The sequence below is a fragment of the Equus caballus genome, chromosome 7, assembly GCF_041296265.1.
Source record: "Equus caballus isolate H_3958 breed thoroughbred chromosome 7, TB-T2T, whole genome shotgun sequence".
Lineage (NCBI taxonomy): Eukaryota > Metazoa > Chordata > Mammalia > Perissodactyla > Equidae > Equus > Equus caballus.
In genome coordinates, this window is record NC_091690.1 from 3,193,054 (window position 1) to 3,207,263 (window position 14,210).

Sequence of the window (14,210 nt, forward strand, 5' to 3'; positions counted from 1 at the left end):
GGCCCAGTCCACTGAGGGAGACCACGTCCCCGGCCACAGCCCTCAGTCGGCGAGGAGGAAGCCAGCAGCGGGGCGGGTGCGGGGGTGAGCGTGGGAATGGCAGTCTCCAGGGGAGGTGCCCCCGCTGGGGGTGGCAGCAATCGGGGAGGGTCGTGGGGCGGGGTGAGACCAGCTCCCCGGCCTGAGCCAGGCCTCTTGGCGCGCCAGATTCGCCGTTACAAGGCCAACAAGGAGGTGATGGAGAAGGCCGCGGAGGTCTACACCCGGCTCAAGTCGCGGGTCCTGGGACCAAAAATCGAGGCCGTCCAGAAGGCGAGCAGACCTGGGACAGAGAAGGAGAGAGCCGAGGCGGAGAAGGCCGAGGAGGCGCTGGCCGGAGAGGAGGCCCCCACAGAGCAAGCGGAGGACGAGGCGAGCACTGGTGAGGAGCCGGCCGTCTGAGCCCGGAGCACAGCGTGGCGCCCTGTCCCAGACAGCCGCAGTGGCCTGTTCCTGCTGGCGCTCTGCGCGGGCCGGGCTCTGTCCCCAAGGCAGCGGAATGCACGCCTTCCTGCACAGGCGGTCAGGGGAGGCGAGGCCTCTGCTGGGCCTGAAGGGCCTCCCGAGCAGAAAGGGCAGCTCTGGCAGGGGCAGTGGCCGTGGGGGACGGGAGAGCGTTCCTGCCTGCTGGGGTCACATGGTCCGAGTGACAGCTGCTCAGGGCAGCTCTTAAGCCTGGTGTCAAGATGGCTCAGGGCTCGGGGCACGCCTCAGCCGCCGAGGGACCGCAGAGCAGGCTCTGCTTCTCATTTCTGTCCCAGGCTGAGAGGTGCTTTTCTCCACTGTCGCCCACGGCCACTCCTTTCCCGCCCCTCCCTGCTTCAGGTTCGCGGGGTCGGGGCCCAGCCGGCTGGAGAAGGGAGCCAGCCTCAGCCGGGCCCGGCCTGCTGGGAGCTGATGGTGCCCGTGCGGCCGGGGAGGCGTGGAGGTGGACGCTCACGCGGGCGCCTGGGGCCAGGGCCCTCGAGCGGGGTCCAGGGTGCTTCAGGACCCCTGTCCCAAGGCCGGCTCACTCGCTCTCAGCAGGAAGGGGTAAGGGGTCCCAGACAATAGCCTGGCGGTGTCCCACCCGCCCTGTCTCCCACCCAGACCTCTCGGCCCCGGTGAACGGTGAGGCCACGTCCCAGAAGGGGGACAGCACCGAGGACAAGGAGCAGGAGGAAGGACAGAACTCGGAGGGGGGGCCGGGGGGCGGGTCCTCCGAAGACCTGCTGCACAACGAGTAAGTGTCGCGGGGGCCGCGGCCGTGGGGGCGACTTCCCGAGGGGGCGGTGTGAAGGGCTCCCAGCGTCTGTGCTGCTCCCAGTGGGCTGCTCGTCTGCTGAGGTCGCAGACACTTCGCCCCCCACTGCGCTGGGCCTGCCCCACCTTGGCAGCTGACCCCAGGCCCCTGGCGAGGGATCTCTGGGCTCTGGGCCACCCCAGGCCGGCCCTTGGGCGGGTGGCTCCCTCCTGGCACTCTGGGAGGGGGCACGCAGGCTCTTGCGCCAGCACCCGTCCATTCCGCCAGGCGGTGATCCTCTGTCTCCCTGTGGCCCCGCGTGGTGCACTGGGGGCGCGCGGGGCGGGTGGGTGCTGTCGGGTGCAGGTGACAGACGGCAGGCGGCCCGCTCACGCCCCGCGCCGCGCTCCCAGCAGCACGCGGGAGGGCCCCGGCCTGGCCGCGCCCGGGAAGGAGCGCGAGAGGGCGCGCGCGGACTCCGAGTCCGCAGACGACGAGGACAGCTGAGCCCCGGCGCTGCCTGCCACCCGCCGCCCGCCGCCCAGGGAGCAGAGAACTGTTGGGGAAACGCCGTGCTGTTGTTTGTATTTGTCCCCCTGGGTTTTTTTCTGCCTAATTTCTGTGATTTCTGACCGACATGAAATGACTATAAAGGGTTTTTTTAATGAAAAAAAAATCACTTTTATTGGCTTGGCTTTCTAGCGTTACTGGTGCGGCCAGGCTGGAGCTGGGGAGCGGTTCGCCGCTCTCGGGCCCGTTTGGGACAAAGGGTTTTAAGCCATAGGGTCACCATGAACAGCGAACGTGAACTTGGTTCTGACGGTGTGCCCGGCCGGGCCCCGCGGGGCTGACGTGAAGGGGCTGGGGGGGTGAGACCTTGCCAGAAGTAAAGGGGACATCAGACACACCGTTTGCTCTTCCTGCCCAGGCTGCAGGTGGCTCTGGGACCCCCAGGGAAGGACCCAGAGTCCCCAGCAGTGCCAGCTCAGGGCATTCAAGCCATTTAGGCTGGGATGGGTGCTGGCGGCTGTTGGTTGCCCTTAATGTTCAGAGGGCTTGAGCGTTAAGAGTTGGCTTTGCTGTGTGACCTTGGACAAGTGGCACTCTCACTCTGGGCTTCTCTTTTCTCACCTGGATATGGGATGACCCCTGCCTCACAGAGCTGACTCAGCACGTGTGCGCAGCTCCCAGCCCCTGCTCATGACAGTTACTGGTTGAATAGCGGCCTCTGCTGTGTCCCCTGCCCTGCCGGGGGCCGAGTCCCTCCGTCCCAGCTGAGAGAGGCCCGTGGTGTGCGTGGGACTTCCTGAGCCTGGCGCCCTGTGTGGTTTGGCTGGACTGAGGTCAAGTTGCTGTGCTCAGTTTCTGTGAGTGGCTGTGTTTCCCGTGTCACCGCCTCTGACAGCCGTGCGTGACAGAGACTGAGGGCGGCAAGGCTCTGGGGGCTTCCTGACCCCTGTGGCTCCCCACGCCCGGCGCCCTGTGCAGAGCCCCTGGTGGCTCCTGGGAGCCGAGGGGAGAGCCAGCCGATCCGTCCAGGCGCTCAGGCCCTGGCTCCGTAAGGGACCCGGCCAGACGGGGGGCTCGCCTGGGCTTGGGCCGCTGGCGCTCTGACGCAGCGGCGGGAGCATCTCGTGTCCAGGCATCCTGTTTTCACAGGGCCGGGGCGGGGGGCGCAGGAGTGGGGGCCTGGACCTCTGCGGCCCGCCTCTCCGCGCTCAGCCCACTTCACAGGGCTGCCCTGAGCATCTGGGGCAGCACGGCCCGCTGGCGCTGTCCCGGCCCCGTCTCCAGCCCAGGGCGAGGGATGAGGCCTGAACTCGAGTCGAGTCTGTTTGCCACATGCCCCCTAAGGAAGCCCTTTAGTTCCTTCATCAGCAGCCTCTGGCCAGGCCCCTCGGGACCACCGGTCATCAGGTCTGGGAGTCTGGGTCTGATTGGCCATGCGGGGCGGGCCAGGTGGGCGAGGGGCCAAGGCAGGAAGGCGCTGGTTTTGTCACCCCGCCCCAACACTCCAGTCCTCCAGCCTGGCCAGTGCCAAGCCCAGGCGATGGCTGCTGTGGCTTTGTCCTCAAGAGGCCCCCTGGGCCGCACAGGGGTCAGCGGACGCAGTGGGCCTGCTTCGGGATGACGGTGGCACGCTGGTCCACTCCGGTCAAGGGAGCACGGCCTGCCGAGGGCTGGAGCATGGGCCTTCCGAGGGGGCCGGGGATGGAGGGCAGGACCGCCTGCTCGGGGCCACTGCAGGACCCAGACTGGAGCGGTGACCCCGTCAAGATAAAGGGGCTCCTACTCGGGAGCTTGCTGAATGAGCACCTTCCAGACCTCGGCACGGTTCCACCTGCGTCCTGACTGGAGTGCTCGCTTGACGTCCTCAGGCGAAGGCCCTCTGTCCGCGGCCCCCGCAGCCCGGCCCCGGGCCTGGAGAAGGGCCTGCCTTGCCCGTGCTCAGGAAGGAAGGGCCACCGGCTCAGGCAGACCCGGAGCCGTGCAAGGTCGGCTCAGAGGGTCCTCGGGCCCTCACGGGCACGCTCCTGCACCAGCCCGAGGGTCCGGCGCTTCGGCAGTGGGGGGGGACCTACAGAGGCTCCCCGCCAGGGTGCAGGGCGAAGGGCCCCACGAGCCAGCCGAGGGGGGGGCTGTGCTGCATGCTCTCCAGCAGCTGCTCCAGCCCCTGCCACGCCCGCCCAACGCTCTCGCGGCTCTGCGCCAGGCGCTCAGCCGGCAGCTCGGTGACGGAGCCGGCGGAGGACATGACGCTGTAGAGCGCGCACAGGCTGCGCCGCGCCTCCCCCACCGGGCGCTGGAGCTCGGCCGGGAGGCCCTGGAGGCCGGCGGCCAGGGCGCTGTAGGCCACGTGCAGCTGCTGCAGGAGCCCGCGGGCCCGCGACAGCGCCCCGGCGGCCAGCGCCTGCGGGAGGAAGGAGTGGGGTGAGCTGCCGTCCGGGGGCAGGAGAGCCCGCCCCCGCCCTGAGTACGCACCTCTCGGTCACTGGCATCCGCCACGTGGCTGCTCGGACCCCGCTCTGGCCCCGGCTGCGCTTCTGGAACCTGCTTGGCCGTTTCAATCTGGAAAGAGAGCCCAGCAGAGGAACGATGGCTTGTTGGCAGGGACCTTTCACACACTCCCTGGGGCGCCACGAGGGCCTGGGCGGGCATCCTGGCCGGGCCCGAGCCTCGTGTCAAGACCTTTCCTGTGGTGCGGTGGACAGGCCACCAGGTTAGAGCCGGCCACACAGGACGCACTGTCTCACGTAAAGAGGCAGGGTCCACGTTCCCCGCGAGGTCATCTGGGAGATGGACTGTCACTTGGATGGGTCCTGTCGCTGCCCAGCTCCAAACCCTCCCATGGCTCCCCAGTGCGCTTTGGCTCAAACCCAGCTCCTCACATGGCCTACGTGGTCTGGCGCCCAGAACGTCTCAGACCTCATTTCCCGCGGATACCCCAGCGTGCTCTCTGCTCTGGCCACACTGACCCGCTTTGTCCCCTGACCACTTGCGGCCGTGGCTGCCTGTTCAGGCCGGAGCGTGCTTCCTCCACCCCTTCCCCTGGGCCCTTCACCCTCAGCTCCAGGTTCCCTCCAGGCAAAGCTTCCTGGCCACCCAGTGCGGTGGCCCCAGCCGCTCCTCCGTGTCCCCTGCTAAAATTCTCCGAGGCCTCCTGGGTCTTCTCACGTCCCATGTCTGGCCTGACGGCAGACCCCGGCCGCTCTGCTTTGGAAACACATCTGGAACGCAGCTGCCTCCTGCCCCGACTGGTGCGATTCCCAAGGCCCCGTCGTCCCTTGCCGGGAGTTCTGCAGAATCCTCCTCGCTCAGCTGCCGGCTCCGGGCCGCCACCCCCCTGGCCCGTCCTCCCACAGCAGCCAGAACGATCCCCTTAAACAAAACCTACTTTGGACCAGGCCACTCCTCGGCTCGTGGTCCTGGGCACCGCGGCCTGAGCAGCATCCTTGGCCCCACCCACTCGATGCCAGGAGCTCCCCCAGTGTGACAGCCACAGATGTCCCCAGACTATGGCCCGGAGTCCCCTGGGGGTAGGATTGTCCCTGTTGAGACCCTCTGGATTGGAACAGTGGTCCTCAGGCTGCGGTTCACCACAGACCCCTGGGGCGCACCTCACGGATCCTGATTCGGGGAGCACTCCCGGCTCTCCACCACCCACGTAGGCGGGACTATCATACAGCTAAGCCCCGGGACCTTGGGAACTCGGAGGTCCTCAGAGCCGGTGGCCATCGCCATCTGCATCAGGGGTTCTGCTCGCCTTCCTGCCGTGCGCGTCAGCCCCCACCCCCACCCTGAGAACGAGGGGGCACGAGTGTCGGGGGAGAGCAGGCCCGCTTGCCAGGCGTCCGACCCGCGGGCATCCAGGTCACCTCCAATTGGGTCCTTTCTCGCATCACTGAACCCCCACCGTGTCCCCACTGTCGCCCCGTCACCCTGGCCCCTGCTCTGCTCCTGGGACACATCCAGCTTGTTCTCAGGGCGCTGTCCAGCCTTGGGCCCCCTCGGCATTCCCGACATAGCTCAGAGGAACACCCGCTGCCCGGGCAGACCCTCGTGTGCTTTATTTGCATCCCCCTGCTGTCTCCCTCCCTGGGACGTGGGCCCCTGAGAGCAGGTCCGTGGCTGTCGTGGTGGCCACCGGGCGTGCTCTGTCAGTGTCAGTGGAGGGGACGGGACGGGAGGGCCTGAGATGTCCTGAGGAAGACGCCCGCCGGAGGGGTGGGGGCGGCTCTTACCAGCCTGAAGGAGTCCTCCAGCTGGGCCAGCGCCGCCCTGGCCTGGAACTGGCCGTGCTGCAGGTGGCTCAGCGCGTGCTCGAAAGCCCGCTGGCGGAAGCCGGGGGCTAGGTCACCCAGACGCACGAAGTAGCTGCCGTGGTCGGCCGCGGGCACCCTCGGCCCGGGCTGGGAGGCAGCCAGCTGAGCTGGAAGGGAAGACGGCCTGACTCGATCTGCCAGGCCCCTCGGGCATCGGGGGCGTGGGTCACACAGACGACAAGCCCCCACTAGGAGCGGGGACCCGGGCCCCAGCCTCTCCTGTTCTCACCTTGCTCCTCGGCGTCCATGGGCTGGAAGATGTCCCCCAGGTCCTCCAGCTCGTCCCGGAGCACCGCGAAGCCTGTGGCTCCTTCACGACTGCCCGTGGGGGCCACGTGCCCTGCAGCCTCCCTGCCCAGGGTGGCCCCTTCGGGGAATGTCGCCACAGTGGACACAGGGCCCTTGGTGCCGGCAGTGGCTTGCCCGGCAAGGTCCAGGCCTGAGCACAGAGGGTCCGGGGGGCTGGAGACCCCGCAGGAGACAGCCGGTTGGGGGCTGAGAACAGTTTGTTCCCCTCCTTTGTCTGGGGCCCTGGAACTGGTCAGTACACCCCAGGCGGGGTCCTGGGCACCAGGTAACCAATTTTGGATGGCGCCAAGGCCGGTCTCCATGGCCCCCTTGGCCGCGCTGCCTGCCCTGGGGAGCCCAGCGGACATGGCATCTTTGGTGCCAATCAGGGCATCCTTTGAAGTGTCCAGGCCCCCCTGGACGGCCCCTCTGGCCACATTCACGGTACTGGTCACTCCACTGCAGAAGGTGTCCTTGGTGCCAGGCAGCACAGTCTTAGTGGTGTTGATCCCAGTCTGGACGGCCCCCTTGGCCACACCCATGGCCCCAGTGAGCCCAGTGGACACAGTGTCCTTGGCGCCCGTGAGGACAGTCTTGGTGGTGTCCATGCCCATCTGGACGGCCCCCTTGGCCACACCCATGGCCCCAGTGAGCCCAGTGGACATGGCATCCTTGGTGCCTGTGAGGACGGTCTTGGTGGTGTCCACGCCAGTCTGGACGGCCCCCTTGGCCACACCCATGGCCCCAGTGAGCCCAGTTGACATGGCGTCTTTGGTGCCTGTGAGGACAGTCTTGGTGGTGTCCATGCCGGTCTGGACAGTGCCCTTGGCCATGTTCACTGCCCCTGTGAGTCCAGTGGACACTGTGTCCTTGGCGCCCGTCAGGACGGTCTTGGTGGTGTCAACTCCAGTCTGGACGGCCCCCTTGGCCACACCCATGGCCCCAGTGAGCCCAGTGGACACTGTGTCCTTGGCGCCCGTCAGGACGGTCTTGGTGGTGTCAACTCCAGTCTGGACAGCGCCCTTGGCCACACCCATGGCCCCAGTGAGCCCAGTGGACACTGTGTCCTTGGTGCCCATGAGGACAGTCTTGGTGGTGTCCATGCCAGTCTGGACGGCCCCCTTGGCCACACCCATGGCCCCAGTGAGCCCAGTTGACATGGCGTCTTTGGTGCCTGTGAGGACAGTCTTGGTGGTGTCCATGCCGGTCTGGACAGTGCCCTTGGCCATGTTCACTGCCCCTGTGAGCCCAGTGGACACTGTGTCCTTGGTGCCCATGAGGACAGTCTTGGTGGTGTCCATGCCAGTCTGGACGGCCCCCTTGGCCACACCCATGGCCCCAGTGAGCCCAGTGGACACTGTGTCCTTGGTGCCTGTGAGAACGGTCTTGGTGGTGTCAACTCCAGTCTGGACAGCGCCCTTGGCCACACCCATGGCCCCAGTGAGCCCAGTTGACATGGCGTCTTTGGTGCCTGTGAGGACAGTCTTGGTGGTGTCCATGCCGGTCTGGACAGTGCCCTTGGCCATTTTTACTGCCCCTGTGAGCCCAGTGGACACTGTGTCCTTGGTGGCCGTGACGACGGTCTTGGTGGTGTCCATGCCGGTCTGGACGGCCCCCTTGGCCACACCCATGGCCCCAGTGAGCCCAGTGGACACTGTGTCCTTGGCGCCCGTCAGGACGGTCTTGGTGGTGTCAACTCCAGTCTGGACAGCGCCCTTGGCCACACCCATGGCCCCAGTGAGCCCAGTGGACATGGCGTCTTTGGTGCCTGTGAGGACAGTCTTGGTGGTGTCCATGCCGGTCTGGACAGTACCCTTGGCCATGTTCACTGCCCCTGTGAGTCCAGTGGACACTGTGTCCTTGGTGCCCGTGAGGACAGTCTTGGTGGTGTCCACGCCGGTCTGGACAGCGCCCTTGGCCACACCCATGGCCCCAGTGAGCCCAGTGGACACTGTGTCCTTGGCGCCTGTCAGGACGGTCTTGGTGGTGTCCATGCCAGTCTGGACGGCCCCCTTGGCCACACCCATGGCCCCAGTGAGCCCAGTGGACACTGTGTCCTTGGCGCCTGTCAGGACGGTCTTGGTGGTGTCAACTCCAGTCTGGACGGCCCCCTTGGCCACACCCATGGCCCCAGTGAGCCCAGTGGACACTGTGTCCTTGGTGCCTGTGAGGACAGTCTTGGTGGTGTCCATGCCAGTCTGGACGGCCCCCTTGGCCACACCCATGGCCCCAGTGAGCCCAGTGGACACTGTGTCCTTGGCGCCTGTGAGGACAGTCTTGGTGGTGTCCATGCCAGTCTGGACAGCGCCCTTGGCCACACCCATGGCCCCAGTGAGCCCAGTGGACACTGTGTCTTGGGTGCCTATGAGGACGGTCTTGGTGGTGTCCATGCCCGTCTGGACGGCCCCCTTGGCCACACCCATGGCCCCAGTGAGCCCAGTTGACATGGCGTCTTTGGTGCCTGTGAGGACGGTCTTGGTGGTGTCCATGCCGGTCTGGACAGTGCCCTTGGCCATGTTCACTGCCCCTGTGAGCCCAGTGGACACTGTGTCCTTGGCACCTGTCAGGACGGTCTTGGTGGTGTCAACTCCAGTCTGGACGGCCCCCTTGGCCACACCCATGGCCCCAGTGAGCCCAGTGGACACTGTGTCCTTGGCGCCTGTCAGGACGGTCTTGGTGGTGTCAACTCCAGTCTGGACAGCGCCCTTGGCCACACCCATGGCCCCAGTGAGCCCAGTGGACATGGCATCCTTGGTGCCTGTGAGGATGGTCTTGGTGGTGTCCACGCCAGTCTGGACGGCCCCCTTGGCCACACCCATGGCCCCAGTGAGCCCAGTGGACACTGTGTCCTTGGCGCCCGTCAGGACGGTCTTGGTGGTGTCAACTCCAGTCTGGACAGCGCCCTTGGCCACACCCATGGCCCCAGTGAGCCCAGTGGACACTGTGTCCTTGGTGCCCATGAGGACAGTCTTGGTGGTGTCCATGCCAGTCTGGACGGCCCCCTTGGCCACACCCATGGCCCCAGTGAGCCCAGTTGACATGGCGTCTTTGGTGCCTGTGAGGACAGTCTTGGTGGTGTCCATGCTGGTCTGGACAGTACCCTTGGCCATGTTCACTGCCCCTGTGAGCCCAGTGGACACTGTGTCCTTGGTGGCCGTGACGACGGTCTTGGTGGTGTCCATGCCAGTCTGGACAGCGCCCTTGGCCACACCCATGGCCCCAGTGAGCCCAGTGGACACTGTGTCCTTGGCGCCCGTCAGGACGGTCTTGGTGGTGTCAACTCCAGTCTGGACGGCCCCCTTGGCCACACCCATGGCCCCAGTGAGCCCAGTGGACACTGTGTCCTTGGTGCCTGTGAGGACAGTCTTGGTGGTGTCCATGCCGGTCTGGACAGTGCCCTTGGCCATGTTCACTGCCCCAGTGAGCCCAGTGGACACTGTGTCCTTGGTGGCCGTGACGACGGTCTTGGTGGTGTCCACGCCGGTCTGGACGGCCCCCTTGGCCACACCCATGGCCCCAGTGAGCCCAGTGGACACTGTGTCCTTGGTGCCTGTGAGGACAGTCTTGGTGGTGTCCATGCCGGTCTGGACAGTGCCCTTGGCCATGTTCACTGCCCCAGTGAGCCCAGTGGACACTGTGTCCTTGGTGCCTGTGAGGACAGTCTTGGTGGTGTCCATGCCGGTCTGGACAGTGCCCTTGGCCATGTTCACTGCCCCAGTGAGCCCAGTGGACATGGCATCCTTGGTGCCCGTGAGGACGGTCTTGGTGGTGTCCACGCCGGTCTGGACGGCCCCCTTGGCCACACCCACTGCTCCTGTGACCCCGCTGGCCACAGCCTCCTTGGTGCCCGTCAGTGCAGATCGGGTCATGCCCACACCTCCCTGGACCACGCCTTTAGCCGAGTCCACCACAGTGGCCACCCCGGACGAGATGGCATCCTTGGTCTTGGTCATCTTGGAGCACACCAGGTCCTTCGCCCCAGACATCATCTGGTGAGAAAGGACACCTGTGGTCAAGAACCGAGCTGGGCGGCACCCCGCCCCCGACCCCTCCGCCGCGCTGATCCCTGAGGTGACTTGGGGAGAGGGACCTGTCACCAGAGGCCCTGCCCCTCACCTGCCGCCCTGACATCCATCCCTCACCAGTTTTATCCAGCCATGATGGGGACCCGGCCTTCCAGGCCCTGTCACAGTGCCAGTCCTGCCCTGATTCACTAGCTCCCCGTCGCTGACAGCGGGGTCCTGCCACCTCTGGGACCCTTGCCGAGGTCCCTCGGCCTTGGGCTCAGCAAGCCATCGAATTGCATCGAATTGCTCCTCTCGCCTAATCTGTCCGTGGCCTGTTTTGAGGCCGCTTTCCCCGTTACAGCGGGAAGAATTGCTCCTTAAAGTGAACGTGGTCGCGACAGAGGAGGGGAGCGGCGTTCCGTTCAGAAACCGACAGCCGGCCCAGCGCGGGGCCGAGGGCGGGTGTGGGCCACAGGAGGCCATCTGCTTTGACCTATCCGAGTGCTCCCCTCCTGCCCCTCTCCCAGCACTGACTCGAGCCGAGCAGGCACCTCGGGCTCCGTGCCTGCAGAGACCCGCGTTCGAATCCCGGGCTCTCCCCCGCTCGCTGTGTGACCTCAGGCAAGCCACCTCCCCTCTCTGAGCCTGGGACGGAAACAGCACCTCCTTCAAGGGTTGTGGCGGAAATGAGTCCAGGGGCCTGACGCCCTTTGCAGGCGGCAGGTGCTCAAGGAAAGCGAGCGCAGAGGAGCCGCGGAGGAGGGGCACAGGGTGGCCTTGGCTGCTGGGGTCCCTTTTAATTTGGGCCAGAAATTCCTGCTGCCGGTGAGCCTGGTGGTTCTCCAACCTCTGAGATGCTCCACCCTCAGAGCTGGCCGAGCTGAGGCCAGAGGCGAGTCAAGGAAGACTCTAGAGCAGGGCACGTGCTGGGCGGAAGAGCCGTGTCGGGTCTCTGCCAGCCTGCCGTGGCCCTCAGCTGCCTTACGTCGGGGACACCATAATGCGGACAGTCCCCGTTTATCCAGGACCGAGTGTCAGTGATTATTCACCCTCTGACCGCCCAAGGTTCGAATCTCACGCTCCCATGAAGGTCCTGCTGTGTGACCTTCGGCAGGTGGCTCGCCTTCTCTGTGCTTCAGCTACCATGTGGGGCCTTATTGCTCCCTTCGCCGCGGGGCGGCTGGGAGGGTTAAAGCATGTAGCCCGCACCCTGACCCATGACGGGGTGTCCGTCCCCTCCTTGGGCAGGAACTGAGACGTCCCGGGAGGGCCCCCAGGGAGGCGGAGACCATCAGCCCAGCCCCGCTCACCTTGTCCGCAGGTGGCAGCAGCTTCGCCCCGCTGGCTGTCTGCTCCGGCTCGGTGGCTGCTGTGGGGACAGGAACCGGTCAGGCACCCCAGGGAGGGCGCGGGACGCGGGCTGGCACCAGCTGCCCGTTGCACAATCTACGGGCACAGCCCGAAAGGTCAGGCGTGTCCCAGCCAGCCCGCCAGGGACAGCAAGAGGTGACATCGCCGGCCGGGGACCGGGCTCCCCCGACCCCCCGGGGCCTCGTGGCCTGGAGTAGGGGCTCCCTGGGGTTTCGTGGGTGCTGGGTGCCCACGCAGGGGCCCCGGGGAGGGGAGTCGGGCCGCCCGCTCCGCCCCCTGCAGCTGGCGGCCTCGGGTATGTGGAGCAGGCGTCAGCTGCCTGCGGCTCGGGGCCCGGAGTGAGGCCCAGTGGGCAGCGCCCCAGCCCCGGGCCTCCGTGCGCCAGCCCCTCCGCGGGCCCCGGGGCCACCCGGGCACCCCCGCTCGGCAGCTGGAGGGTGGGAGGCCCCCCGGGCTGTGTGACCCCAGGGAAGCCTCCACCCCTCTCTGGGCATCCTCGATGAGCCCCTGGTCCACGGAGCTGGGAGCTCGGAAGCAGGGGACGGGGTGGAGAGCCCGGGGTGTGGCGGGCTGTGCTCACGCCCCCACTCTCGCTGGTGAGGCCACCTTGGGCCACTCCCCTGCCGTATTTCTGCCTCAGTTTCCCCATCTGGCACTCAATGAGCATGCCAGCCTTGTAGCGTCTGTTGAGACGGTGCGGGCATATACGAAGTGCCCCCCCAGATGGCCAGAAGTCCCAGCTCGGGGACTCCTGTTCCCGGGGTCCGCTCCAGAGCCCCCCAAGGAGCTGTCCGCTCACCCTGAGCCGGAGGCTGGGCCGCCTCGGGGGCGGGCGCGCCGGCAGCATCCGGGACCGGCTGGGCCTCTTTCGCTGCGCCATGGGCGTTGGCCACCAGGTTCCGGGCAGAGCTGAAGCCAGGCAGGGACCCGAAGAAGCTGCTCAGCGTCTACACGGGGCAGGGACAGCGTGAGCAGGGCCAGCCCGCGGCGGGGGAAGCATCGGGCAGCGCCTCGGGCCCTCGCTGCTGGGCGACCTCAGGAAAGTGTCTTAGCCACTCTGAGCCGCAGTTTCCTCGCCTAGGCAGTGGGCAGATTCCGCCCACCTCCCACGTCCTCTGGGACGTCCTCCTTCCTTCCACAGCCCCCGTTTCACAGATGGGGATACTGAGACTCAGAGAGGGGCCGTGGCTGGTCCAAGGTCACACAGTGGGAAAGGAGCTGAGGTCTGCGTGAGCCGCCCACCCCCGCCGTCCAGCTGGGGGCAGCAGGGAAGACTCGGCCCTCCCCACCCCGGGAAGCCCCTCCGGCCCCCAGGACAGAGGGGTCACCCTCCCCGGGTGCCGGGGGTCCCCAGGCCGCCACCCCGCCCCTCACCTTGCCCTTGGGTTTGGGGGGATCGCGGCCTCCTCCTTGAGCAGACATGGTGAGCCTCACGCTGCTGGAAGGGGGCAGAGAGGTGGCGTGACGGGGGGCTCAGGGCCCTGTCCCCAACCCCCGGGACCCTCGCGGCCCAGCGGCCCGACCACCCCCCCAGGCCTGGCCTCCCCCGGTGTGGCTCACCCGGGCTGCACGCCCTGGCCCTCAGAGCGACGGGTGGCGCAGCGGCTGCCTCTGCCCTCGGCTCCCAGGCCTTATAGGGTCTGGGCGGCAGGGCTGGCGGCCAGTGGCGGGGCGGGCCCGGCGGTCATGTGTCGCCCTCCCTCCCGGCCCAGCGTGGGCCCGGGCCCAGCACCTTTCCCCTGCTCCCCGCGCCAGGCGGCCTCTGCCCATGGGGCCTCCCCCGCCCCGTTCCCATCCATGACACGGGTGCAGTCCAGGTCACGCCTCGGCCAGGTCACCGTCCTTGTGCCTCAGTTTCCCCCTCCAGACTCTTCATCAGGGCCCACAAGGTCCTGCTCCCTCACTGCCCTCGCTCCTCCCTCTGTCCCAGCCACATGGGCCTCCTCGCTGCTCCTCCCACACGCCAGGCCCGGGCCTGCCCCAGGGCCTTTGCACCTGCTGTGCCCTCTGCCTGGAGCTCTGTTCCCCAGACACCCACGCAGCTCCCTCCCTCACCTCCGTCAGGCCTGTTTGGTTCTCTGCTGCGGCCCCCACCATAGAACAGTACCTGGCATACAGTTGGCGCTTAATAAATGTTTCGCCAAATGGGCCAACTCCTAGGGTGGTTGCGAGCTGAAGCGAGATCACGCTGTCTGCCCTGGCGCTGGGGCCCCGGCAGGTGCTCCGCCAGTGCTGGTTTCGCATCGTGGGGGCTGAAAGGGGGCCGTGGGGAGTGGGGCTGTCCCCAGCCAGGCGGGGGGCGGGGGGGGGGCGTCACCCTCCAGAAGGGACTTCGCTTGAGAGAGAGGCGGGTGCAGCCCACGGTGGGCACGGCAGAGCGGGGGGCGCCCTGGGAGGGAGACGCGCCCCTGGGGGGCTTGAGCCAACTCAGGCGGCTTCCTGGAGGAGGCGTCCAAGGCC

General features: G+C 67.1%; 2 protein-coding genes across 10 annotated transcripts in view; one reads left to right on the forward strand and one right to left on the reverse strand.

The window, feature by feature from the left end:
* The window catches only part of HDGFL2 (HDGF like 2), a 20,128-nt gene extending 18,177 nt beyond the window's left edge, over positions 1–1,951 (forward strand). For 2 of the 3 annotated variants that reach the window (XM_023644452.2, XM_070272528.1), the window contains exons 14-16: positions 208–421; positions 1,129–1,261; positions 1,675–1,946. In XM_023644452.2, the coding sequence (XP_023500220.2) occupies positions 208–421; positions 1,129–1,261; positions 1,675–1,768 (441 nt within the window). In that variant the 3' untranslated portion in view covers positions 1,769–1,946. Of the gene's footprint in view, positions 1–207; positions 422–1,128; positions 1,262–1,674 lie in introns of all 3 variants that reach the window. The other variant, XM_070272527.1, reaches the window with a different exon arrangement.
* Positions 1,918–13,400, reverse strand: PLIN4 (perilipin 4). Of its 7 annotated transcripts, none has more exons than XM_070272525.1 (8): positions 13,311–13,400; positions 13,125–13,188; positions 12,550–12,697; positions 11,690–11,745; positions 6,314–10,361; positions 6,004–6,191; positions 4,244–4,330; positions 1,918–4,172 (listed from the first exon to the last, which is right to left on the reverse strand). In XM_070272525.1, exons 2-8 carry the CDS (start codon positions 13,170–13,172, stop codon positions 3,840–3,842), a joined length of 4,908 nt encoding a protein of 1,635 aa, XP_070128626.1. In that variant the 5' UTR covers positions 13,173–13,188; positions 13,311–13,400; the 3' UTR covers positions 1,918–3,839. The 7 variants fall into 7 exon arrangements, with proteins under 7 accessions (XP_070128626.1, XP_023500215.2, XP_070128627.1 ...); XM_023644447.2 differs by having other exon boundaries at positions 11,690–11,748; XM_070272526.1 differs by having other exon boundaries at positions 13,125–13,185; positions 13,311–13,364.
* Positions 13,401–14,210: the final 810 nt, after the last annotated feature.